We start from the raw sequence: 25,895 nt of genomic DNA, 5'->3' as shown, positions 1-25,895 counted from the left end.
TCATATTGTCACATTTATTAGACAATGTCCAACTGCTTTCCAAAGTGGTGGTACCAATTTATATTCCCTTAGTAGGGCTTGAGTCTGAGTGATTCACTTCCTAACCAACTCTTATTTTTGGAATTTTTAATTGTTGCCAACCTTATAGGTATGAAATACACACCATGATTTTAATTTGCATTTCTTTGATAATGAGATTAAGCCTTTTCCCATAAGCTTATGATTGTGTCCTATTGTCTGTTAAGTACCTGTTTAAGACTTTTTCTCATATTCACCTGAGATTTTTAGACATTACTTTTTTAGGAATATTTTATGTATTCCAGTTAATAATTCTTTATCAGTTGTATCTGTAGCATAAGTCTTGCAAGGTAGTAGCTTAATAGTTTTCAAGTTTTTTTATGGAGTATTTGGCTGATCAGACTTCCTTAAAATTAAGTTGAATTTACCAATAGTTTCTTTTAAGTTTGCACTTTTTAAATGCTCTATCACCTCAAAAAAGATCCAGTACTTTTATGGAGATAGTCCTTTTATTGTCATGTAAAATCCTACTAACACTCCGTTCTGTAGCTATTTCAAGAAACCATGTGAATTAGTTGAGGAGGATTAGTAGGAGATTTGGTGCTCCCCAAATTCTGAAAGTGGGGCTTGAGTATTTTATTACTCATTACTGTGATCACATTTGTAGTTTTCATCTTTTGTTGTCTCAGGAAAGAAAGCATTTGCAAATGCAGAGCCCTTCAGAAGTTACCTTGAGTATTTTATTGCAGAAGAAAAATATGCCCTAATGGTGCCAATAGGGGTCAAACAACTTCTATAAAGAAAATTATTAAAATAATGTGAGTAAAATGTAGTGGCAATCCCTAAGAGGGAGGGATTTAGAGAGAACAGAAAATGAAGAGGGAAAATAGTGATACATTTATTGGGTTCAATAACTGTTAAAAATTAATAGGAAACTAGAGCAAGAGGTATGTGGTAACCTAGCACTTAAGTTAGCTCTGTTATACTTCCAAAGGCATATTTGAGGTTTTGGCCTTCTGGGCAACTTTTGGTAGGGTGTCTGTCATTTTCCCTTTACTGCTGGAAAAGAAGGCTCAAGAGGAAGAATCCAGGTACTTTGTATTTTAATCAGGACTATTTATTTGGGCTGATTGGAAATAAGTTAAAAATCTCTGCTCTTGAATTAAATCAGAGTTTATTTACCTCAGTGTTTGGAATTTTAGCAGTTCATGAAGACAAATAGTCTTTTTGTTCATTTCATAATCTCAGCTGTAGAGTTGCCCAGAGTGCTCAGATAAGTGTGTCTTTTCATTTTGATTTGCTTAGAAAGGATGTCAGTAGGGACTTGCTATTATGACGATATTGAGCTGAAATTTATATTTCTGAGGAAAATGAAAGGCTATCAGAAGTCATTTGTTAAAATTTCTTTATTCTGTCTTCCCCATCCCCATCAATATTTCTCCCTCTTTTAAAAGACTATTGCCTAGAATTTTATAGAATAAGCCCTCCTATTCTGGGAAACTGTATTGTGGTCCTATTTATATTTTGTTTGAAGGGTAATTTTCTTTTAATGTAAGACTAATGCCATGTTAGAATTAGATTCTGTGAAAATATTTCTTGAAGCTTTGAATATATGTTATACCTATTTATGCAATTCAGGAATGCTTTCTGGTAGTGAAATGTAATGTTAAAAAATACCAAAAAAAGCAAGTATAAGTTTGAGCTAAAGTTAATGACTTTCTAATTGACTTATTTCTGTTTGGGCATGCTGGTTGATGCATGTGATATTTGAATAGAAATAAATTGAATGGATAATATTGTTAGGGGTGGTGAATATCTGAGTTACTGGTGGCAAATCTGTATGGGTCTGCAGCAATCTCATTTCTTGCCTCCTCGAAAGAAAGAATTCAACTGAGGGGCATAAGGCAGTAAAAGAGACTGAGGCAAGTTTCAGAGCAGGAGCAGAAGTTTATTAAAAAGCTTTAGAACAGGAAAGAAAGGAAAGCACACTTGGGAGAGACCCAAGCAGGCATCTTGGAGGTCAAGTGCCTCGTTTAACCTTGAACCTAGGATTTGATATGCTGGCCTACTTCTGGCATCTTGCACCCCTTTCCCTTCATCCTTCCCTTAAGGGTTATGGGGAGCCACCCACATGCATGGTGCCCTGCTTGTGCTTGGGATGTGGGCATGCACAGTGTGTTTACTGGATTTTTATGCATGCTTATCTGAGGCTTTCTTTCAAATTCTGGTGGAATGCCCCTGGAAGGTCATACTCTGCCATTTTGACTCTTAATGCACATGTTTGAGCTCATTCGCCCAGTTCCTGAAAGCTGCCAATTATCAATTTCAGGTGTTTTTATCAGTTGAGAAACTGCCTCTCCCTGGTGCTGGCTGTGACCAATTGTTATTTTAGAGAAGCAGAGTGACCATCACCTGATAGTCACCTGACATTCTGGTGGGTGGGGGCAACCCTCTCCTGCCCCACTCATGCATGACTAGCTACCTACTGTAACAATATGTAGAAGAAATACTATACCTTAAGCTTATTTAGAGTAGGAACTGCATCTTATCTGCCAGTGACTATGACATGTAGACTCTTGATAAATTCTTTTTGAAGTCCTAATCAGTTTGACTAAGAGTTGGAAATGTAGATTCCATTTCTGACTCTCATGTATTTCTGTATGATCTTAAGTACTCAATTTCTTGATTACAAGAAAACAAATGAAATATGGTACTTGGAAGCTATAGTATCACTTATTTTTAAGCTTCTCAGGAAACATATTCAATGTTTACTCACCACTGAATTATCATTCTCAGGACTTCTCTCTCTGTAGGCTCATTCTTGTCAGCATGTATTTATGTCTGTGTCTGTCTCATCTCTCATCTATATATACACATATATATGCAACACAAACACTGTTGCATATATTTTCTTTTACTTTCAATCTGTCTTTTTTTGACAATGTGTTTCTGAAAAATAACCACTTGCTTTTTCAATTAGTTTGACAATCTGTCTTCTTTTTTATTTTTATGTATGTATTTATTTTAGAGATAGGATTTCAGCTCTTTCACCCAGGGTGGAGTCAGCTCTTTCACCCAGTGGCATGATCACAGCTCACTGCATCCTTGACCTCTTGGGCTCAAGCAATTCTTCTGCCTCAGCCTCTCAAGCAGCTGGGACTACAAGTTTGCCCCACCACACCCAGCTAATTTTTACTTTTTTTTTGTAGAGATGGGATCTCACTATGTTGCCCAGGCTGGTCTCAACCTCCTGGGATCAACTGGTCCTCATACCTCAGCCTCCCAAAGTGCTAGGATTACAGTCATGAGTCACCACGCCTGGCCTGTGTCTTCTAATTGGAGTGTTTGATCTGTTTGTATTTAATGTAATTATTGTTATGTGTGGGTTTAAAACTCCCATTTCCATTCATCCCATTTTTTATTTGCTCCTTTATTCCTCCTTTCTTCTTGTGGCAGATTGCATTTCCCAAAAATGTATACACAAATACACATACAAATACACACACACAGCCAAGTGCGGTGGCTCATGCCTGTAATCCCAGCACTTTGGGAGGCTGAGGCAGGCGGATCATTTGAGGTGAGGAGTTCGAGACCGCCTGACCAACATGCTGAAACCCCATCTCTACTAAAAAAACACAAAAAAATTAGCCAGGCATGGTGGTGGGTGCCTGTAATCCCAGCTACTTGGGAGGCTGAGGCAGGAGAATCACTTGAACTGGGAAGTGGAGATTGCAGTGAGCCAAGATTGCACCACTGCACTCCAGCCTGGGTGACAGAGCAAGACTCCATCTTAAAAAATAAAAAGCAAATACACATACACGTTTCATCCACTTAAAAAAATTTTACAATGTGATTGACATATCTCCTACTGTTAATAGGTATCAATGTTTTCTCCACTTGAATTTTGATGGGAGCTTGTGACTGCTATTAAATGGCAGAGATTATGCTATGTGATTTCCAGTGCTAGGATATAAAAAGGATACAGCTTCTACCTAGATTTTTCTCTCTTGTGTTGCTTGCCCTTCCAACCCAGCCACCATGCTGTGAGTAAGCTTGCTCTGTGGTAAGTGAGCAGGTCTATGCAAACCTACCCCCAAAGGCCAAGGGAGCTGAGACACTGAACAAAGAGAGTGACAAAACAGTTTCTCAGAGAGAAACATTTAATAGGGGCTTACAAACAGAAGCTGTGTCTCAGGCGGCTGTGAGACAAAGGATCCCCTCACTGTTACTCCCCAGACCCAGGGTTGATATACCATAGGGAAAGGATATACATGCTTCAGCAGGAATATGTAGGAATTTGCCTAAGGGTAGGATTTATGGTAGGTGCTCTTATACAAGAGATAGTAGATAAGGCAGAAATCTTAAAGGCATTCCTAGAAGTGGGATTAATCAGATGTCAACATGGCAGATTAGAATTCAAGATGGAGTTGCTATAACCTCCACACTCCAGCTTTCTAATCGGGCTCTTAGAACCTCACACACTGTCCTCTTCTTCAATGGTCTTTGAGTTTAGAGGAAGGGAGCTTGATATTGTACAGCTTTAGCAGCAGTGCACTGGCAACGGGAAACAGATCAGGCCCAGTGGGATTTCAGATGAGAAAAAATGCATAGGCTTTCTTGAATCATCTCTAGTCTTTGGAGTACCATAATTTTGATTTTCTCGGATGAAGTAAAACAATGAGAGATAAATAACATTAATATGCACACAAGGGACTACAATCAAAAACAGAATTTGTATGCCAGAACAAAAAAAAAAAAAAAAAAAGAACCTATTCCATTAGGGAGCCAACTAAAAACAACATGAAGAAAATTAAAACCGGGTTTGTCTTTAGAGACTTCTTGTAGCCAGAAAATAATTTAGGATTTAGTCCAAATTGAAGGCAAGTAATAAAAACAATGGTTAAGACTAGAATCTAATCATGGGTGTACAATAGTTTTCTTCTGAAACAATTTTTTTCTAAGTTTCTCTATTTCTACCAAGGATAAATTATTGTAGGACCAATTTATTTGCAAAATGAATTTTAGTCTCATTATGCTTGACCTGATTATTTGCATAAAGTGCAGCAAGAATAGTGATTGGCCATATAGGTTCTTTTAAAATTGGCTTTTTTGGAACTTTTAAATAAAGAATCTCAGATTTTTTTAAAGCCTTGAGGCTAACAAAGCCAGGGATTTGCCATCAGGCTGCAATAGCTGTATAAATTGGGTGAATTCTTCTAAAGATTTCCAAATAACTAGAGGTTCCTGGGCATGTCAAAATGTGACATTCGCCGGACGCGGTGGCTCACACCTGTAATCCCAGCACTTTGGGAGTCTGAGGCAGGCGGATCACCTGAGGTCAGGAGTTGGAGACCTCCTAACAATGGTATTTCTGGTTTTAGATCCTTGAGGAATCACCATACTGTCTTCTACAATGGTTGAAGTAATTTACACTCCCACCAACAGTGTACAACTGTTCCTATTTCTCCACATCCTCTCCAGCATCTGTTGTTTCTTGACTTTTTAATGATCACCATTCTAACTGGCATGAGATATTATCTCATTGTGGTTTTGATTTGCATTTCTCTAATGACCAGTGATGATGAGCTTTTTTTTAAATATGTTTGTTGGCTGCATAAATGTCTTCTTTTGAGAAGTGTCTGTTTATATCCTTCACCCACTTTTTGATGAGGCAGTTTGTTTTTTTCTTGTAAATTTGTTTAAGTTCCTTGTAGATTCTGGACGTTAGCCCTTTGTCAGATGGATAGACTGCAAACATTTTCTTTCATTCTGTAGGTTGCCTGTTCACTCTGATGATAGTTTCTTTTGCTGAACAGAAGCTCTTTAGTTTAATTACATCCCATTTGTCAATTTTGGCTTCTGGTGAAATTGCTTTTGGTGTTTTAGTCATGAAATCTTTGCCTGTGCCTATGTCCTGAATGGTATTGCTTAGGTTTTCTTCTAGGGTTTTTATAGTTTTAGGTTTTACATTTAAGTCTTTAATCCATCTTGAGTTAATTTTTGTATAAGGTGTAAGGAAGAAGTCTAGTTTCCATTTTCTGCATATGGCTAGCCAGTTTTCCCAGGGCCATTTATTAAATAGGGAATCCTTTCTCTGTTGCTTGTTTTTGTCAGGTTTGTCAAAGATCAGATGGTTGTAGATGTGCAGTGTTATTTCTGAGGCCTCTGTTCTGTTCCATTGGTCTATATATCTGTTTTGGTACCAGTACCGTGCTGTTTTGGTTACTGTAGCCTTGTAGTATAGTTTGAAGTCAGGTAGCGTGATGCCTCCAGCGTTGTTCTTTTTGCTTAGGATTGTCTTGACTATATGGGCTCTTTTTTGGTTCCATATGAAATTTAAAGTAGTTTTTTCTAGTTCTGTGAAGAAAGTCAATGGAAGCTTGATGGGAATAGTATTGAATTTATAAATTACTTTGGGCAGTATGGCCATTTTCACAGTATCACTTCTTCCTATCAATGAGCATGGAATTATTTTTCCATTTGTTTATGTCCTCTCTTATTTCCTTGAGCAGTGGTTTGTAGTTCTCCTTGAAGAGGTCCTTCACTTCCCTTGTAAGCTGTATTCCTATGTATTTTATTCTCTTTGTAGCAATTGTGATTGGGAGTTCACTCATGTTTTGGCTCTCTGCTTGTCTAATATTGGTATAGTAATGCTTGTGATTTTTGCACATTGATTTTGTATCCTGAGACTTTGCTGAAGTTGCTTATCAGCTTAAGGAGTTTTTAGGCTGAGATGATGGGGTTCTCTAGATATAGAATCATGTCATCTGCAAACAGAGACAATTTGTCTTCCTCTCTTCCTATTTGAATACCCCTTATTTCTTTCTCTTGCCTTATTGCCCTGGCCAGAACTTCCAATACTCTGTTGAATAGGAGTGGTGAGAGAGGACATCCTTGTCTTGTGCTGGTTTTCAAAGGGAATGCTTCCAGCTTTTGCCCATTCAGTATGATATTGGCTATGGGTTTGTCATAAATAGCTCTTATTATTTTGAGATATGTTCCATCAATATCTAGTTTACTGATAGTTTTTAGCATGAAGGGGTGTTGTAAACATTTTAGCTTTTATAATCCTATCAATCCTTATATTTTATGCTCTAGTCTCAGTAACTTCTGTACTCCACCCCCAGACCATTTTACCCTCTCTTGTGAAAAAACCTCTGGGTTCTCAGCAAGGAGTTGAGCCAAGGGATGTGGGCCTTTTTGTCAATCTTTATCTGATTAGTCTGTCTCCACATTGCCCCAGGAAATTATTAATCAGCTTTCTCATTGTAATTTTTGCCTTCTGATTTTTGAAACTTCCCCAATCTGGTGTAAATATGGAAAACTGGTTTGGGGCTCTTTAATGTTGGGGAACCAGCAGGGACTCCCTTTGGTCCACCCAACATTTGATAGTGTTGTATTAAGACTCAAAAGGTAAACAAAAATTTTATTATCTCTCATTAATACTATCCAAAAATCTTGTTCAAAAGAGAAAACTAAATTTTGCTTTGTATTAGAGTATTATCAATAGTAAAGCTAATTTTAATAAAATGTTATGAATGATTTCATTGACTCTCACTCAGCTTTTGACCACACAAGATTTCCATAAAGCTTTTCTCTATCCAAAGGAATATAAATAAATCACTCTACCATAAAGACACATGCATATGAAAGTTCATTGCAGCACTATTCACAATAGCTTTTCACAGTTTCAAAGACATGGAATCTACCTAATGCCCATTAATGCCCTCTTACAAAATTGCTTTCTATGTTTCTCTTTCTCTAACTTTTAGATCTATTTAGTTGTATCTATATCATTTCTTCCATTCATTTTGAAACAATCTTTAAAATACCACTAAACCGGGCCAGCATGCCTACGTGCTCCTAGTCTTTGCGCACGAGTGGGAGGTGGCAGGCCTCCAACGATGCAGCTAGTCTTTGTGCGTGAGTGGGAGGTGGCAGGCCTCCAACTGTGGCCTTCTCTGCTGACTGTTCTAGTGAGGCGTCCCCAGCCATGAACCATTTTGGTACCTGGTTGGTGGGAGGCATGGTGACCTCGTTGCTGCCACTGAAAGCCCGCAACAATGAAAATCTCAACAAAATTGGTATGTCTTTGGATGATATCATCAAACTAAATTGACAGGGAGGAAAGAAGCAGAATTTTCTAACTGGAGCCTGGCAATGCAGGATGAGTGTATGATGGAGAATTCAACAGAATTCTGGCTTTGGTAAGACTAGTCTGAGCACAGAGGACGAGTAATGCCTGGAAAGAGACAGCTTTATGGAGTTATCACTGGCCTTGCATCTAGGAAAGCAACTGGAATTCACAAAGAAATTAATCCTATGAATCATCCATCTCTAGGTGACAGGAATATAGAACGATATTTTCTAGTGTTAAAAAGGAAGGCAAACCTTCTGGGATAAATATGAAGTGCAGAAAAAACCAGTTGCAGTTCTCAAGGGACCTAACCAGCTAAACAGAAAAAAATAACATTCCAGCCGATTTTACCAAGAGTGGAAATAAATTAAGCCATCAGAAACACATGCGTCAGGCAACTTTTCATTTCAGAAGAGACGTGAAGGTTCAGACCCAGTTGAACACAACAGCAACTGCTGGATAACGTAGTAGGAAAGAGAACTCATCAATGAGAGATTTTTGTTGCAGGACTTCTTTTTAGTTCAGCTAAAGATGTGGTCCTTGTCCCACGGCCACAAAAATTTAGGCTCACAATTTGCGGAGTGAGAAAAATGGAACTTATTGGGCAAAAAGGAGAAAAGGGGGAACAGTTACTTTCGGCAAAGCCGGAATCGCAGCTAGTGCGCTCCCTGCCTCGCCATTTGAATCCAAGGTTCCACACAGGAAGAGGAGGGGCCAGGCTCCTCCCTACTGCAAATGGCAGAAACTTCGGTGGCACCCCAGTGTGCATTCCTCCCAGTTCGCCCGCGGTTGGAGTTTTTCCATGGACTCCTTCCCACTGGCTGTCTCACTTTCACCACAAACGGAGGAATTTTGACTCTATCTTTGGACAATCCTGGAGCAGTGCAATGCCTAACAACACAGAAATCAGGATTAATTCATACTGCTGTATCTTCATTTTTAACAAAATGGAAGCAATCTGACATAACGAAAGTTCCTAAAGTGGAACCCTACAATTGACATAAATTGTGCTGGAAAACAGACAGAGATGACTTTGGATGAGAAGTTTAGGATCCTGAAGGAACAAAGAGCCACTCTGACAAACAACAAAGGAGGAAGCTGCTTTGTAACTGTATTAGTCTGTTCACACACTGCTAATAAAGACATACCTGAGAGTAGGTAATTTATAAAGGAAAGAGGTTTAATGGACTCAAAGTTTCACATGACTGGAGAGGCCTCACAATCATAGCAGAAGACAAAGGAGAAGCAAAGGCATGTCTTACATGGTGGCAGGCAAGAGAGCTTGTGCAGGGAACTCCCATCAGTTCTTGTGAGACTTATTCACTACCATGAGAACAGTATGGGGGGGAACAACCCCCATGATTCAATTATTTCCACCTGGCCCTGCCCTTAACATGTGGGGATTATTACAATTCAAGGTTAAGATTTGGTTGGGAACACAGCCAAACCATATCAGTAATCATGGGATAGATCCCATATCAAAGGGAATTTTGAGTGATGACGCTGAAAAATTGAATTGCTTGAAGAGTTCATCACAGAAATTCAAGAAACTATGCTTCAAAACATTCACAAGGCTAACTCATTTTTATTTTTGAAGGTTGTTTTTTTTTTAAATAAAGCAGGTATAATATAATGCCTTGAGAGAATAACAGGGAATATACCTGTTCTTAAAGATTTCATTGTTGGCTCAGACAGAACAATTATCTGTTTGACTTCTTCGGTTCCTCTTATAGTAGAAGGAAGATAGAAATATAGAAATTGATTATTTTTATGATAGTGGTATTTAGGATCTCATTGCCTTTGCCCATTTTTTTAGATTTTATCGTGACAAATCTTGGCCTTCTGAAATATGGGTAGGTCCCTTTGTTGCTATCAGTTATCCTTTAATAGTGTTGATGCAGTAAATACAGTTGCCTTGTCTTCATGAGAGATATTTTTTAAAATATTGGAATTCTAGTTTGGAGTTTCAAGATTTATGAAAATATCTGAAACTTGGTTCACTTTTCAGGTACATTTTAGGCTAATGCCCCAGAATTATGAATTTTTAGTGCTGAACTTATAATAAGAAATGTGGCGCTAGGCATTAGTCTCAGCTTAAAATGTTGGTGCTTAAAGACTGAAGATGCATATTTACAAAGTTAATCTGATAGGGCCTTGGAGGAGAGGGTCCAGTTTAAGAATCTGACAGTTTGTATTTAGTGAATGAAAGCATGAGAGCAAGTAGCAAGTTGAAAGACAGGTAACTGAGATGAAAAACTTCAAAACTTAGGTCATGTGTACTGTTTGGATTTAGTGTAGTCTTGAGTCTAGTGTCCACAAATAATTCTTCAAATGATATTTAGAAGAATTATAATTATTAAATGGAGTCCTTCAGACATTTTGATAGTAAAATTAATAGCCGTAAAGTCCTAAACTTCATTTGAAAAGTTACTTCTCATTTGAAAAGTTAAAATTTATGAGCTTTGAAGCTTGCTAAATTAATTTATAGCTCCAAAACCAAAAATATACTTGTAAATGTCACAAATAAGAGATGCAAAATATATAATAGAATTACATTGTACCTTGTTGTTTACCTTTCACTGATTTCTTGTATGGTATAAAGCTCAGTATTGATGGGGATAAAAGGGCTTCACCCCTACCCCCGAGACCTTTGATGGGCGGGAGGAATTAGTCTGTTTGCCAAGATAGTGCTGAGTCCTCAGATGTTGAACACTATAAATTATAGTATAATGACAAATTCAGCAAAATGTTCCAGCTATAAGTTACAGGTTTGGTCATTTTGAAGCTTGACATTTTAGTTTGCTATAATGTTAAAAACATCCAAGTAGGTGATAGTTTCTCTGGAGTATATTATTAATGTTGACTTTTCCTATAAAACAAAACATCATTATCATTCAGCCTGCCTTGCATTTTATACTAGACTTCATTCTTGTCTCTCATGCTTCTTGGGTTACTTAATGGTTTATGCTAGCCCTGAAAGCTATCAGTAAAAATTTCATGCTTATATCAGAGAATTAAATCTTATCCTTAATATCTGATATTTTGCCAGTACTTCTAGTGATAAGGGATTTTTGGAAGTCAGTCACAGAATTTAAAAATAAATTCTAGTCTTTCCTCAGCTATTTGATACTCATCCCTGTTCCTGCAAAAGACATGATCACATTATTTTTTATGGCTATGGGGACAAATAGGCCAAGTACTCATTGCCAAGCATTTTTGTAGGTATGCATGCTTATATTTGGTCCACAAACAATGCATTCTAGATTGGTTTAGAATTACTGGTAGCTTATTTTACAGCAAGGAAAAGCAGCTGAGCAAGAATTTGCTGTCTTTAGAACAGTTTGTGAAATATGATATAAGGGTGTTTTCATTTCCTATTCCCTATTCTCTCTCTACTCTGCTCCTCTGAGCCCATTCATTGAAAGGCAGCTGCCTTATTTTACATGAAGGCCTGCAATGCCTCAGATTTCTTTCAGCTTGCACCCCTGATCTCGGTCTGAGCACATGGTGAAGCTCTACGGAAAGTTGGCAGATAGAGAAAGACTTACTCTGTGGCTACAGTTTCTTGGAATTCTAGTTTATCAAACCAATCCACACATATCCATTAAAAGTGCATTAAATTTTCTGTTGATTTCTCCTTATTTTTTTCTGTTGGGTTTATTTTTTGCTGCTTTATCATAATTGTAAATCAGCATGTAGGAGAGAAAATTTCCTGTTTCCTATGGAGCAGCTTGTCACTTGCTGGAGTTCAATTCATGTAGATTCTTTGCATTCTCAGTAATCTAATGAGTTACAAACAAAACAAAAATAAAGACCAAAAAAAAAAAAAAAAAACCAACAACCCCAAAACTAATTTTGTAGTTTATGCAGACAGTTGTGTTTGTTAGAGAGAGAACAGTGGTAACTCTTGTAGCTTTCTTCACACTAATCAAAAGGAGATGGGCATTTCTTAATTTTTAAAAGGTTACAAAAAGCTCAGCAAGACTTTTATGTACCTGAATGGCCTGTCAGCTTCTAGTTTTGCTTTCCTTTGGGTAAATCCTAAGTACAAAGCTATGGATGTTTTTTCTCTAAAGAGCAATACACACACCACCCCTTTTGTTCTTTCCAAAGATTTTATTCTCATTCTTTTGAGAAGATCCTTCTGGGTTTTTTTTTTTTTTTTTAACTTTTATTTTAGGATCAGGGGGTATATGTGCAGATTGTTACACAGGTATATTGTGTGATGATGCTGAGGTTTGGGGTATGACTGAACCTGTCACCCTGATATTAAGTACCCAATAGGTAGTTTTTCAGCCCTTGCCCCCATCCCTCTCTGTCCTCTTGCAGTCCCCAGTGTCTTCTCTTCCCATTGTCCATGTGTACCCAATGTTTAGCTCCCACTTATAAGTGAGAACATGAGGTATTTGGTTATCTGTTTCTGCATTAGTTCACTTAGGGAAATGGCCTTTAGCTGCATCCATGTTGCTGCAAAGGACATGGTTTCATTTTTTCATGGCTGTATAGTATTCCTATTCCATGATCCCTCTATTTGTTTATGTTCTGTTGCAGGTAAACTCTTGGATGCAAGGCATTCTGTTTCCAGGACTTGGGGAAGGGATTAGCGTGAAGTAAAATGTCTCATATATATATAAACGTTCAATAAATAACCATATTTTCAAACCCACACCTTATTTTTATCCTCCATTGTACCTGATTTCTTTTAAAGGTTCTGTATAACAGATTGTGTTATCTTCCTAGATGTATTGATACCATTCATGCATATTTTGGCTGCTGCTTCTTTAACAGTGGTTCCTTATTGTTATAAAATTTGTCAGCTTGCTTAGTGTCTTCTGGAAATTCATTGAAAGCTCTCAGGTGTCTTGTACTAGAAGACTATATCAGGAAGTTTCTAAAGAACTAGAGGGTTAGAACTGACTCCTAAGTGGTCTGACTGCTGATTCAATTCACCTTTCATCAACCCTTATCTCTACTTTATTTTACTGCTCCTCTTTCTTTCTTTTTTGAGGTTTTGAGGTTTTGCTGAAGATATTCCTGAAGAATCATCCCAGGTGCCACACTAAAAAAATGATCCAGTTGACAGCTACCCCTGTGAGTGCACTTGTTGATGAGCCAGTGCATATCCGAGCTACAGGCCTGATTCCCTTTCAGATGGTGAGTTTTCATGCATCACTGGAAGATGAAAACGGAGACATGTTTTATTCTCAAGCCCACTATAGGGCCAATGAATTCGGTGAGGTGGACCTGAATCATGCTTCTTCACTTGGAGGGGATTATATGGGAGTCCACCCCATGGGTCTCTTCTGGTCTCTGAAACCTGAAAAGCTATTAACAAGACTGTTGAAAAGAGATGTGATGAATAGGCCTTTCCAGGTCCAAGTAAAACTTTATGACTTAGAGTTAATAGTGAACAATAAAGTTGCCAGTGCTCCAAAGGCCAGCCTGACTTTGGAGAGGTGGTATGTGGCACCTGGTGTCACACGAATTAAGGTTCGGGAAGGCCGCCTTCGAGGAGCTCTCTTTCTCCCTCCAGGTGAGTAGAATTACTCTGCTTATTGTTATTCTTGTTTTTTCACTTTGAATACATTATCCGTCTAGAAATTTAGCTTGAATAGCTTGTAGAATTACTCTGGTTATTGTTATTATTGTTTTTCCACTTTAAATGCATTATCCATCTAGAAATTTAACTTGAATATGGATAATACCTAGAGCACTGCTTCCTGCCTTACAATCAATGTTAACCTTGGGTCTGAACAAGAATGTGGTAATATTCTACTCCAGCTCAAGTTTCATCTCAACAATTCTGAAGCTTGTCTAAGAATGTGACTACATATAGTTTATGGAGTCCCTACATTATGGGCTTTACATAGCTTTGGATTTATGCTAAATTTTTCTGCATTGAAGCCAAGATGGGAGGATTAATAGAGGCCAACAGTTCAAGACCAGCCTGGGCAACATAGCCAAACTCTTTCTCTATAAATACTAAAAAATTAGCTGGGTGTGGTAGCAGGCACCTGTAGTCCCAGCTACTCAGCAGGGGCTGAGGAGGAAAGATCTCTTGAGCCTGGGAGGTTGAGGCTGCAGTGAGCCATGTTCCTGATACTGCACTTCAGCCTGGGTGACAAAGCAAAAAAAAAAAAAAAAAAAAAAAAAGGATAATGCATGCAAAATGCTTATCATAGAACCTGGCAATACTAAGCACTCAAAGATGAACAAATGTTAGACAAAACTTTCTATGATCTGACTTGTGCATACTTCTTCAGCCTTATCTTATAGCTCTAATCTTATAGCTATACGAAGACCCTCATCTTGATGTGATGGAAACCATATCCCAGATCCTTGTACAGCCTCTGTCAGGTTGAGTTTCAGTTTAGGCATGGGTTATTACCTTGTTGCCACAACAAGCTGGAGATAAGATGGACTGAAAGATTGCAGCAAATATAGAGGATGCAAGAAACTTTGTAACCTCTAGCTTCATAAATATTATGTATTTATAGACTATTCCATGAATCTAATAATATAGCATGCTTCCTAATGGCTATAAAACTTATCAGAACACTCATAGTTTCCCACAGAAATCTCCAAATACCAATAAATAAGTGGTTTAAACATGTTGTGGTACGTTTCTCAGAGTTTATTGTGGGGCCAAATAAAGCAAAGTTAATTTCTCAGAAGAAAAAAAGCAATAAAAGCTTTCCTTTCCAAATTCACCATAACCCACGTACTTGTTCAGATAAATTTGAGTTTTTAAAATACCCAGTAAATAGCATGTAGACCACTTTATTATGTATAGGGACCAAGAATTAAATGGCACAAATTGCTGTGCCTCTATTATCCCACCCCAGTTAAAAATCTGCTTTTTGGTACAGGCCTTCCATCTTGGGATGATGTGCTGGTTTAGGGTGTGCTGTTTGTGAATCCTCTTGAACACTGCATGTGCTGGGTCTCCTGCTTCAAGTGTGTTTTCTATAGGGGGAACAAAAGAGAGCTGAGTTGTGTGAGGTTATAAGGAGGTTGAGTCAGATCACAAATATTTCTTGACTGTAACATTCTTCCAAGATAAAAGACTCAGTACTTTTAAGTGTTCCCCCATTCTTGTCAATCAGATGGTAAACACATCCTCACTCATTTATGCAAATGATAATTTAAAACTAAGATATATTCAATTTCACTTTATTTATTCTTTATTCATTGTACTTATAGTAATTTTTAAAAATTCCCAATACTCCTTTAAATCAAGCCACTCCTTTCAAATATGGATGGGATCACTCTGTCTTAGTTAAAACCACTTATAAAAGAATAGAATATCCCTAATAAGTGCATTGTAAGTTTCTTTCAGTATGTGGGCTCTGCTTTATTTTGGAAAAAAGCTGCCTATACGGAGTGACTGTAGAATGATACTCTGGCAGTCCCTACTTTTTACGTGTCAGCCTGCAAAAAATGAACATGGCGTTATTGAATAAAAGGGCTCATGATTTACATAAGCTTAGGTGTAAGGTTTCATCACTGTATAGTCAAATGAATGTAGCAGAGCAGTGTTAAGTCAGGATTTTAGCTAATACAATCATTTAAAAAATTTTTTTTGAATCATGTATTTCTTTGAGAACCAAATTAAATCTGTGGAACCTCTCATAAGTAAAATTCAGCTACAAATATATATATATACCATATTTTGCATATATTGTAATTTCAGGATCTTCATGGATTTCCTAAAGCTTATTTGTATACTTCTTTATAGGTTAAGAAGCCCTGGCCTAATTTATATGCCTTTCTTTACAACAAAAGTATAGAAACTACTGTGAATTCCCATTTCCTCAGCTGCAGAGAGTAAATATGTCTCTGAATGTAGTTCCTAGTCAAACGTCTAGATATTGTGTTCCATTATATATTCAGTGGGCCTTAATTCTGCCCCAGGTAGAAGGCTGAAAGTGTTGGAATTGTATTTGAATATTTAAATGTTAATTTCAAAATTACATTTGAATGTAATTTTGCATTTCTGCTTTGTGTTCTCATGTTTTTATTATCTTTTCTTTATTTATCTTTTATTATCTTATCATTTGTATTTCTGCTTTGTATTTTCAAGTTTTCTTATCTTTTCCACACCTTCTCTTCATGTACAGTTCTGTTTTGTTATTTTTCAGGAGAGGGTCTCTTCCCAGGGGTAATTGATTTGTTTGGTGGTTTGGGTGGGCTGCTTGAATTTCGGGCCAGCCTCCTAGCCAGTCGTGGCTTCGCCTCCTTGGCCTTGGCTTACCATAACTATGAAGACCTGCCCCCCAAACCAGAAGTAACAGATTTGGAATATTTTGAGGAGGCTGCCAACTTTCTCCTGAGACATCCAAAGGTAATTTTTGTCTTTTCAGTAGGTTTGAGTCCCTGGGGTTTTTTTGTTTCTGTTTTTGTTTTTGTTTTTGTTAAAAGACAGGGTCTTGCTCCGTCACCCAGGCTGGAGTGCAGTGGCATGATCTGACACTTGGCCAGAAGCCAGTGCCTTTTGATACTACAATGTGCACAGGCTAACTTCCTGTGCATTTTGTCTTTCTGAGCAAAAGACACTGGATGAGAAATAAATCATGTGAATTATAAATAACATGGGCATGAAGAGAATTTCAAGTTCACCGAGAATCGTACTTGGAAGTTAAGAGAAGTCATAGGATATTATGGTTATTTTTTAAAAAGGGACTGGCTGGGTGTGATGGCTCAAGCCTGTAATTCTAGCACTCTGGGAGGCCAGGATGGGAGGATTAATAGAGGCCGACAGTTCAAGACCAGCCTGGGCAACATAGCCAAACTCTTTATCTATAAATACTAAGAAAATAGCTGGGTGTGGTAGCAGGCACCTGTAGTCCCAGTTACTTAGCAGGGGCTGAGGAGGAAAGATCGCTTGAGCCTGGGAGGTTGAGACTGCGGTGAGCCATGTTCCTGCCACTGTACTCCAGCCTGGGTGACAAAGCAAAAAAAAAAAAAAAGGATAATGCATGCAAAATGCTTATCATAGAACCTGGCAATACTAAGCACTCAAAGATGAACAAATGTTAGACAAAACTTTCTATGATCTGACTTCTACATACTGCTTCAGCCTTATCTTATAGCTCTAATTATTAACTAGCTATCATTTTTCTCATCACTATACTTAACTGGACAGATAATCTGTATTTCTTTGAAGAAGGAGTCTGAATTTTTAGTTACTCATGAGCCCTTAAACATAATACTATTAGTGCTTTCCAATCCATATGCCTTTAAAAATTTTAAAACATGTGCTTTGCTACTGTGATATGGGATAGAGTTGGAGTTTATTAAACCTTGTTAATTGCCCAATATTTTTTCTTTCCTTTCCTTTTTTTTTTTTTTTTTTGACAGAGTCTCGCTCTGTCGCCTAGGCTAGAGGCAGTGGCACAATCTCAGCTCACTGCAACCTCCACCTCCCAGGTTCAAGCTATTTTCCTACCTCAGCCTACTGAGTAGCTGGGACTATAGGCGCGTGCCACCACACCTGGCTAATTTTTGTATTTTTAGTAGAGACGGGGTTTTGCCATATTGGGAAAGCTGGTCTCAAACTCCTGACCTCAAGTGATCCACCTGCCTTGGCCTCTATTTTTTTTTTTAATGAGAATTGAAATAAAATTAAATCTCCATACTACATGGTTTTTTATATAAGGATCACCAAAATATAATCAGGTTTGCAGAAATAAGATAAGCAACAATTACTGACAATCTCCTGATGTAGTGAACATTTTAAATGGCTATTTTTGATGCATATAATGGAACTGCCCTCGAAATGTCAGTCAATATTATCATTGTGAGCCTTCTTCTTGGCTTAGATGAGAAGTGGAGAGGTTATGTGATTCTCTTTTTTCACTGTCTTTGCCTCATTCCCCTTATATTTGCTGCATGACTTTTTCATCACTGTTCTTGCCAGTGTCACATAGATAGCTAGTTAATGATTAATCCAGGCCTGGAAACCAGATTTTTTTCCCCAGACTCTGAGAAATTCCATTAAACCTACTTCACATTGTCTCTTCTGCAGGATGATAGAACAGAGATCTTTCTTGCAGGTCTTATTTCTCTATGTGTTGATTTTAAGTAACTTCTAAGAACTCATAATTTCCTGATCCCAAATTTTGTGGTAGAAGTTGTAACAAGAGTTACTGTTTTGGCAAGGGACAGAAACATATTAAAAAGCCTGCACAGATTTGAGTCATGCTTTTTTGTTCTTTCATGTTATACTTGCTTTTACTTTATTTTTCATGGCCAAATCCACTCTGAGTTCCCATCTTTCCTTACCATAACTGTCGCTCTCTATCTTATATATTAAGATATATAAGATTGGAAGGGGTGGGGGAGAAAGGTAGGTCAAAGGGTACAAAGTTTCTGTTAGACGAGTAGACTAAGATCTGGTGATCTGTTGCACAGCATGGTGACTATAGTTAATAATAATGTATTGTATATTTCCAAATTGCTAAAAGATTAGATTTTAAATGTTCTTACCACAAAGAAATGGTAAGTTTGTGAGGTAATGGATATGTTAATCAGCCTGATTTGTTCATTCCACCATGTATATATGCACTGAAATATCACATTATGCCCCATAAATATGTATAATTATTATTTGTCAATTAAAAATAAAAATTAGGCCAGGCACAGTGGCTCATGCCTGTAATCCCAGCACTTTGGGAGGCCGAGGTGGGCAGATCACCTGAGATCAGGGGTTCAAGACCAGCCTGGCCAACATGGAGAAAACCCAACTCTACTAAAAATACAAAAATTAGCCAGGTGTGGTGGCGGGCGCCTGTAGTTCCAGCTCAGGAGGCTGAGGCCAGAGAATTGCTTGAACCTGAGAGGCGGAGGTTGCAGTCAGCCAAGATTGCGCCACTGCACTCCAGCCTGGGTGACAGAATGAGACTCAGTCTCAAAAAATAAAAATAAAGTAAAAAATAATAAATTAAAATTAAAATTAAAAAAATACAGAATTTCAGAGCTTGAAAGGACCTTTTAATTGATTCAAGCCACCCCTGTTAAATATACAGGGTAGGAAATAGAGAGTATATATGACTCATTCCATTTGTTTAGTTTTTTTTTTTTCCCTCTTACCCTAAGAATTTCTCACATTTTCATCAGCTTGGCATGAGTTGTATATTGATTCATGTGTTTCTAAGTAGTAGGGAAAATATCCCAAACATTGGTTTATAAAATGCCTTTAAAATATAGGAGATCAATTAAAATAAATACAGGAAGTCAACAAAGGTTTTAGAAAAGTGATGCTTCTCTCTAGGACTCTGTCCTTGCCAGGAGCCAGTGCTCAAGGAGAATCGGAGCTTTATTTTGTGACACAAAGAACAATTTTCTTTAACTCCTCCTTAGAATTCCCAACCAAATTGGTAACTGGGAGCAATACACTCAATACTCAAAAATAACTCGTGAACATGTAGTTTCCTTTTCATTTTTACTGCTGTTACCTTAGTTCAGGACAGTATAATTTTCTGCTTTTATCAGTGCATTAAGCTGTGGCTTTTCTGCCTCCATTTATGCAAGTCAGAGTTGTAAAATGGGCCTTCCTAGAACACAATTATTTTACTCACTTGCTTAAGAGTCTCCCTATTTATTATAGGATAAAGGCCAGGCTTCCTAGCATGTTAGACAAAACTTCCTATGATCTGACTTCTGCATACTTATTCAGTCTTATCTTATGCCCATCCTTAAAATTTGTCCTAATTTTCCTCCTTAGTTAGGAAAAAAACTGAAGATGCTTAATATATCTTTCAAAGCTATGCACCATAAAGTTGGTGTTTTCTGTTTCAGACTTATGTTATTTCTCACCTTATACTCTAAATTAAAATAATGAAGAGCTACTTGTGGTTCCTCTAAATGCCTTGCTCTTCATTGCCTCTCAGTTTTTGCATGAGTTTCTCCTATGGTGAATACATTAGGAATGTTTTGGCTATATTTCTCAGAAAAGTGGCTGATGGTGGCTTAGACATCAACATAAGGTATCTTTTTCTCTTACATAACAGGTTTGGTGATAGGTGGTTCAAACTTTGGCTTAGAAACTCAGTGTAGTTTTCAATCAAGGAGATTAGATTGACATTTCTGCAATTTTCTAGCCTTACTCTGAAGGTCACAAAATGACTCTGGCAGTTTCAGGAATTAAGTCAACAGGCCAGTATCCTAGTCTGAAAAGAATGATCATAAACATAGGCTTTCTCTTCATGATTCTGTGTCATTTTGCACGGGGGGCAAAAAAAGTCCTTAGGTAGAATATGTTGGCCTTAGAAGAGAGGCTGAGAAAGGGAAATAGATTAGGATCCATCAGAATTTATCCCTTGGGGCTGGATATATTGATGCCACACAAAATCAAGGTCATATTAGCTTTGAAATTGTGGAGAATGGCTCCTGTGTAGGCAACTAACAGTGTCTGCTATACTCAGCATAGAATACCATTCCTTCTTGTTGACTTTCTTGTAATTTTTATTTCTTGAGACAGGGTCTCACTCTATTGCCCAGGCTGGGGTACAGTAGCACAATCATAGCTCACTAAAGCCTTAAACTCCTGGGCTCAAGTGATCCTTCCACCTCAACCTCCTGAGTAGCTGGGCCTACAGGCACACACCGCCATATCCAACTAATTTTTTAGTTTTGTAGAGATAGGGTCTCAGTATGTTAACCAGGCTTGGCTTTCATTTTTTAATACGAAGACTCATTTGTTTTGTAGCCCATTTCCTCTGAGAGCCTTTCTTTGATCCTGTCTTTATTCCCTGCTAATCTGGGTTGGCAGTCTAGCCTACATGCATTCTCATGTCATAGAATTTATGATGCTCCAATCATCTGTTGTGTTTTTTTTTTCCTCCTGTGTCTTCATCTGGCAGTGAGTTCCTTAATGACAAGAGATTGTTCCTTTTCTCTCTGTGACTCCCAGTGCTTGCCGTAGGGTAGATAATTTAAGGATGCTTATTTGATGACTGACAATGAGGGAGGAAGCTGAGCCAAGCCTCCTTTATGACATTTTTCTCCACAATGAGAAAACTTTTGGAAAAAACAAAGCAAATCTAGAATCCTCTGTTCAACTCTATCCTACTGATCTCACTCTCTTTCTCAGTCTCTTCCTACAAGGTGCCCTTTCCTCTGAAGGGAGGAAAGTGTACCAATCATCTATACCCTGACCCACATTATTCACAATAGTCATGTGCCATTTCTTACTTTCCCTGCGACATTTGCATTTCTTTAGGGCATTTTAAACTCAGAACCTAACACAATACTGAATCCATAATATACAGTCGGTAAAGCTTGACATATTTTTGGAGTATTTCTTTTGAATACATATTATATATTCCAGAACTCTATAGCTAGGGATGTGGGTAGGATTAATACTTGCTTTGTTCTCATTAGCCAGTGAAGTTCTTTGGTTGTTTGAGATTGTGGAGTTTTCCTAAATGAAGGCTAGAATAATTTCTCATTTCTATTATTTTTTTCAGGTCTTTGGCTCAGGCGTTGGGGTAGTCTCTGTATGTCAAGGAGTACAGATTGGACTATCTATGGCTATTTACCTAAAGCAAGTCACAGCCACGGTACTTATTAATGGGACCAACTTTCCTTTTGGCATTCCACAGGTGTATCGTGGTCAGATCCATCAGCCCCTTCCCCATTCTGCACAATTAATATCCACCAATGCCTTGGGGTTACTAGAGCTCTATCGCACTTTTGAGACAACTCAAGTTGGGGCCAGTCAATATTTGTTTCCTATTGAAGAGGCCCAGGGGCAATTCCTCTTCATTGTAGGAGAAGGTGATAAGACTATCAACAGCAAAGCACATGCTGAACAAGCCATAGGACAGCTGAAGAGACATGGGAAGAACAACTGGACCCTGCTATCTTACCCTGGGGCAGGCCACCTGATAGAACCTCCCTATTCTCCTCTGTGCTGTGCCTCAACGACCCACGATTTGAGGTTACACTGGGGAGGAGAGGTGATCCCACACGCAGCTGCACAGGAACATGCTTGGAAGGAGATCCAGAGATTTCTCAGGAAGCACCTCATTCCAGATGTGACCAGTCAACTCTAAGAAGACTAGATATTCCTAGAAAATAAAGAACCAAATCTCTTTACCAGGACCTTCTCTCAATTTTCATGGCAGAATGTCTCCCCCAACTGCCACACACACATTTTGTATTAATTTTAATGATTAAAAAGAGCATAGGGTAAAAACCTGATATTTCACTTATACTGCATAACAAGCTAACCAAACTGGACATGGTGAATAAATCATAAAACAGATCATTTTACTTATTATTTACATGACTTTTCTTTCCATCAGGTCTTCTAAATAGGACTGAGGTATAGTACACTGGCAAAAATAAGAAAAGGCAAACAAGAATAGCACCAAAGTAACAGATACCTAAAACCAAATACCATGTCAGAAAACACTATATAGTAAGAATTTATCAGATTAGAGCAGCAGGAGAAAATTAATACTAAATTATAATCATTTTAGTGATATTTTTCAACTTCACCACAGTAACTTTGCAACATCATTTTTCATTTGTGGGGTAGTAAAATTCATGTCAAAAAGGAAAGAAGGAATGGAGGAAGTCAGTTAGTTCATTGCAATAAATTACCTCTTCAGTTCTTAAAAACATGCCCATTGGCACATAATTGAGACATAATAACTAAGACTAGAAGAGCCTTGGTTTAAGTTATGAAGCAAATTAAAATGGAAAATACAAGAAAAGAGAACCAATTAGGTTGAAAATGCCCCTTACTGAAAATCTGTATTAAAAATAAAATTAATAAAAGTAAAAAATAAAAATAGAAACACAACTCTACTAGTACAGGCTAGCCTGGGGACTTTGATAAACTGAGTGATTGGGTCAACTATCACTGTACTTCCATAATGAATTTCTTCAGTCATGTTAGAGTAGCACATGAATGTGAGCTCTATAAGGACAGGTACTATATTTCCGTAAGACCCAAATAGTTACTGTACATCTCATAAATAAAAAATACTTTAGTTTGATAACCAACTGAATAGATGAGGACTGCATATAATTCAACCACATGGTTGTTTGCTGTACAGTCCTTTGGAAATATTAAAAAAATTTTTTTGCTATAAGGCTTTGATCATATAGTCCTCATAGCAACATAACTACCATCTAGCATGTACCACATTTTGCAAGACTTTAAGTTCAACATTCCAAGCTGCCAATTTGTATTATGTCCAAATGCAGTATCCTTGAGGAATATAGTGGGTCAGTTAAATATCTAGAGACATACAAACATCTGCTAATTCATCTCATTGAGATGGATCATTCTGATCTCCATCATCCACCCACTTTTCATCAGCTTCTCCTACTTCATTCTCCTCATAGTCTTTATCATGAGGGATTCTGTATCCTGTCTCTCATCTACACTTGCTGGCCTTCCTGGTTGTGATTTATTGGAACAGTCTACACAAAAACCATAGGGTCAGGATCCATGTCTTACTCCAACACTGGCTGCTAACATGATCTTACATACCATACATTTGCATTTTTATCCTTCTTATGCACCAAGAAATGTTTTCTTACATGTTTTCTCCAAGTGTAAAAAGTCACAGCTAAATGATCTCACTCCTGTATGAATAAGCAAGTGCTTTTTTAGTGTTTGTTTGCATTTGGCTGCATAGCTACAATGATGGCATTTTAACTTATTCATGATTAGAGATGATGATATGGTTTGGATATTTGTTGTGCCCAAATTTCATGCTGAAATGTAATCCCTAGTGTTGGAGGTGAGGCCTGGTGGGAGATGTTTGGGTCATGGGGGTGGACCCTCATGGCTTGGTACTGTCCTCATGAGAGTATGATAGTGAGTGAGTTCTCAAGAGATATGACTGTTTAAAAGTGTGTGGCACCTCCTCCCCATCCTCACACTCTGTCTTGCCTCCTCTCTCGCCATGTGAGATGCCTCCTCGCTGTTCACTTGCTGCCATGATTGTAAACTTCCTGAGGCCTCCCCAGAAGCCAAGCAGACGCAAGCATTATGCTTCTGTAAAGCCTGCAGTACCATGATCCAATTAAATCTCTTTTCTTTATAAATTACCCAGTCTCAGGTATTTCTTTATAGCAACACAAGAACAACCTAACACGAATGATTCACCATTTTCCTGAGTTTCTTGTTTTGGCCAAGTTTCTGGCAATAATCCATATTTGAAATCAAAGTATCTGGTATCAATTCATACTTGAAGTCACTTGAAGTGTCAGGCATCAAACCATACTTATTATAAAATCATGTGAAGTTCTAACATCACCTCCATCTTGATTAGACCCAGCTTCAACCAATACATTCTTATCATCATCTGGCCCTGAAAGTAGAGCAACATCCAAATCTGGTTCTTCCAAGATTTCTACTCAAATATGAGTAGCGTATTTTCCTCTGAAAAGGCAATAGGTGGCTGCATCATTGAGTAATCTTCCAAATTTGTTTCATTATTAGATGATGTATTATAAATAAATCTCCTTGTAGTTTGGTTTTTCCTCCGTGTTTCCCAGTTTCTTGAATTCCCTGGGAGCCCATATTATTCCAAGCAAACACTTGTTTGACCCTTGGATTTGTTTTCAGCCATTTCAGGAGATGCATTCTGGACCCAACTATTGTCACTCACTTGGTAGTTTTCTGTTTGGCCCTTGTTGACATTACAGCCATCATTTTCAGTTTTTATATTACTTGCCAAATCGGTAAGATTTAATGTTGCCCAAAAATTGGCAATTTTTTGATCCCATGATGAAGACAGACCATCTCTATTAACTGAGTTTTGTTTGTTTGTTTAGACAGTCTTGCTCTGTCACCCAGGCTGGAGGGTAGTGGCACAATCTTGGCTCACTGCAACTTTTGTTTCCCCGGTCCAAGCAATTCTCATGCCTCCCGAGTAGCTGGTATTACAGGCGTGAGCCACCACCCTTGGCTAATTCTGTATTTTCAGTAGAGACAGGGTTTTGCCATGTATGCCAGGCAGATCTTGAACTCCTGGCCTCAAGTGATCCATGTACATTGGCCTCCCAAAGTGCTGGGATTACAGGCATGAGCCACCATGCCCGGCCTGGTTTTCTATTATTATAGTCCACAACTGCAGACCCATGGAACTTCTGATTTAATGCTTATATTTAATCTTTGATAAATTTAGGCATCTGTAATAAAATTTCAGCAAGTTTGAAATTTCACTTGTTTGAAGATAGGCCACTGTCATTATTTTGGCTTGTGAGTACCAGGTTACCAGAATACAAGAAGTCCACAAGGACTGAAAAATTTTGACTGCTGCAATATCTAAGTGGGTAGTATTATTTTGGTTAAGGCTTTCTTAGTTTTTAACACTATATAAAGTCTTAAAGAAATGGCTGCCAGCAACCAGGATGTTCTTAGGAGCCTTACAGATTTTCTGCTTACTACAGTGCTGACACCACAAAGGTTACCTTTCTTTTTTGTTCATTTTGTTGTCACAGAAGTTGACAGCAGTAACAGTTCTCATTTGGTCTGCTAGGAAACTCACAGTACCCCTCCTCTGATGGTATTCCTGACTCCTTGGCATTATCTCCATGTAGTCTGTACTCAACAGAGATGTGGAACCACAGAAGAAGGGTGTTTTTGTTGTTGTCGGTCCCCCAAGAAAGCTCATCATGTCCCACTTGGGGAAGGTTCAGACCTCCGTCATCCATGGGGTCATTTGGCACCAACCTCAAGATATAAGGCCAGTATCCTTGGAATATTGCAGCT

At 38.1% G+C, this 25,895-nt stretch overlaps 1 protein-coding gene and 2 pseudogenes across 3 annotated transcripts in view; 2 read left to right on the top strand and 1 right to left on the bottom strand.

Moving 5' to 3' along the window:
• The window catches only part of LOC101140183 (bile acid-CoA:amino acid N-acyltransferase), a 27,281-nt gene extending 3,055 nt beyond the window's left edge, over positions 1–24,226 (top strand). The window contains exons 1-4 of one of the 3 annotated variants that reach the window (XM_055351176.2): positions 322–836; positions 13,164–13,688; positions 16,297–16,499; positions 21,625–24,226. In XM_055351176.2, coding sequence (XP_055207151.1) covers positions 13,223–13,688; positions 16,297–16,499; positions 21,625–22,212 — 1,257 coding nt within the window. In that variant the 5' untranslated portion in view covers positions 322–836; positions 13,164–13,222 and the 3' untranslated portion in view covers positions 22,213–24,226. The other 2 variants (XM_004048366.5, XM_004048365.5) reach the window with 2 other exon arrangements.
• On the top strand, positions 1,121–11,343 carry LOC109028190 (UAP56-interacting factor-like; annotated as a pseudogene).
• Positions 23,401–25,895, bottom strand: LOC109028408 (zinc finger and BTB domain-containing protein 10-like; annotated as a pseudogene).

The sequence above is a fragment of the Gorilla gorilla genome, chromosome 13, assembly GCF_029281585.2.
Source record: "Gorilla gorilla gorilla isolate KB3781 chromosome 13, NHGRI_mGorGor1-v2.1_pri, whole genome shotgun sequence".
NCBI classification, from domain to species: Eukaryota; Metazoa; Chordata; class Mammalia; order Primates; family Hominidae; genus Gorilla; species Gorilla gorilla.
This window is presented reverse-complemented; position numbering and strand designations above follow the sequence as displayed.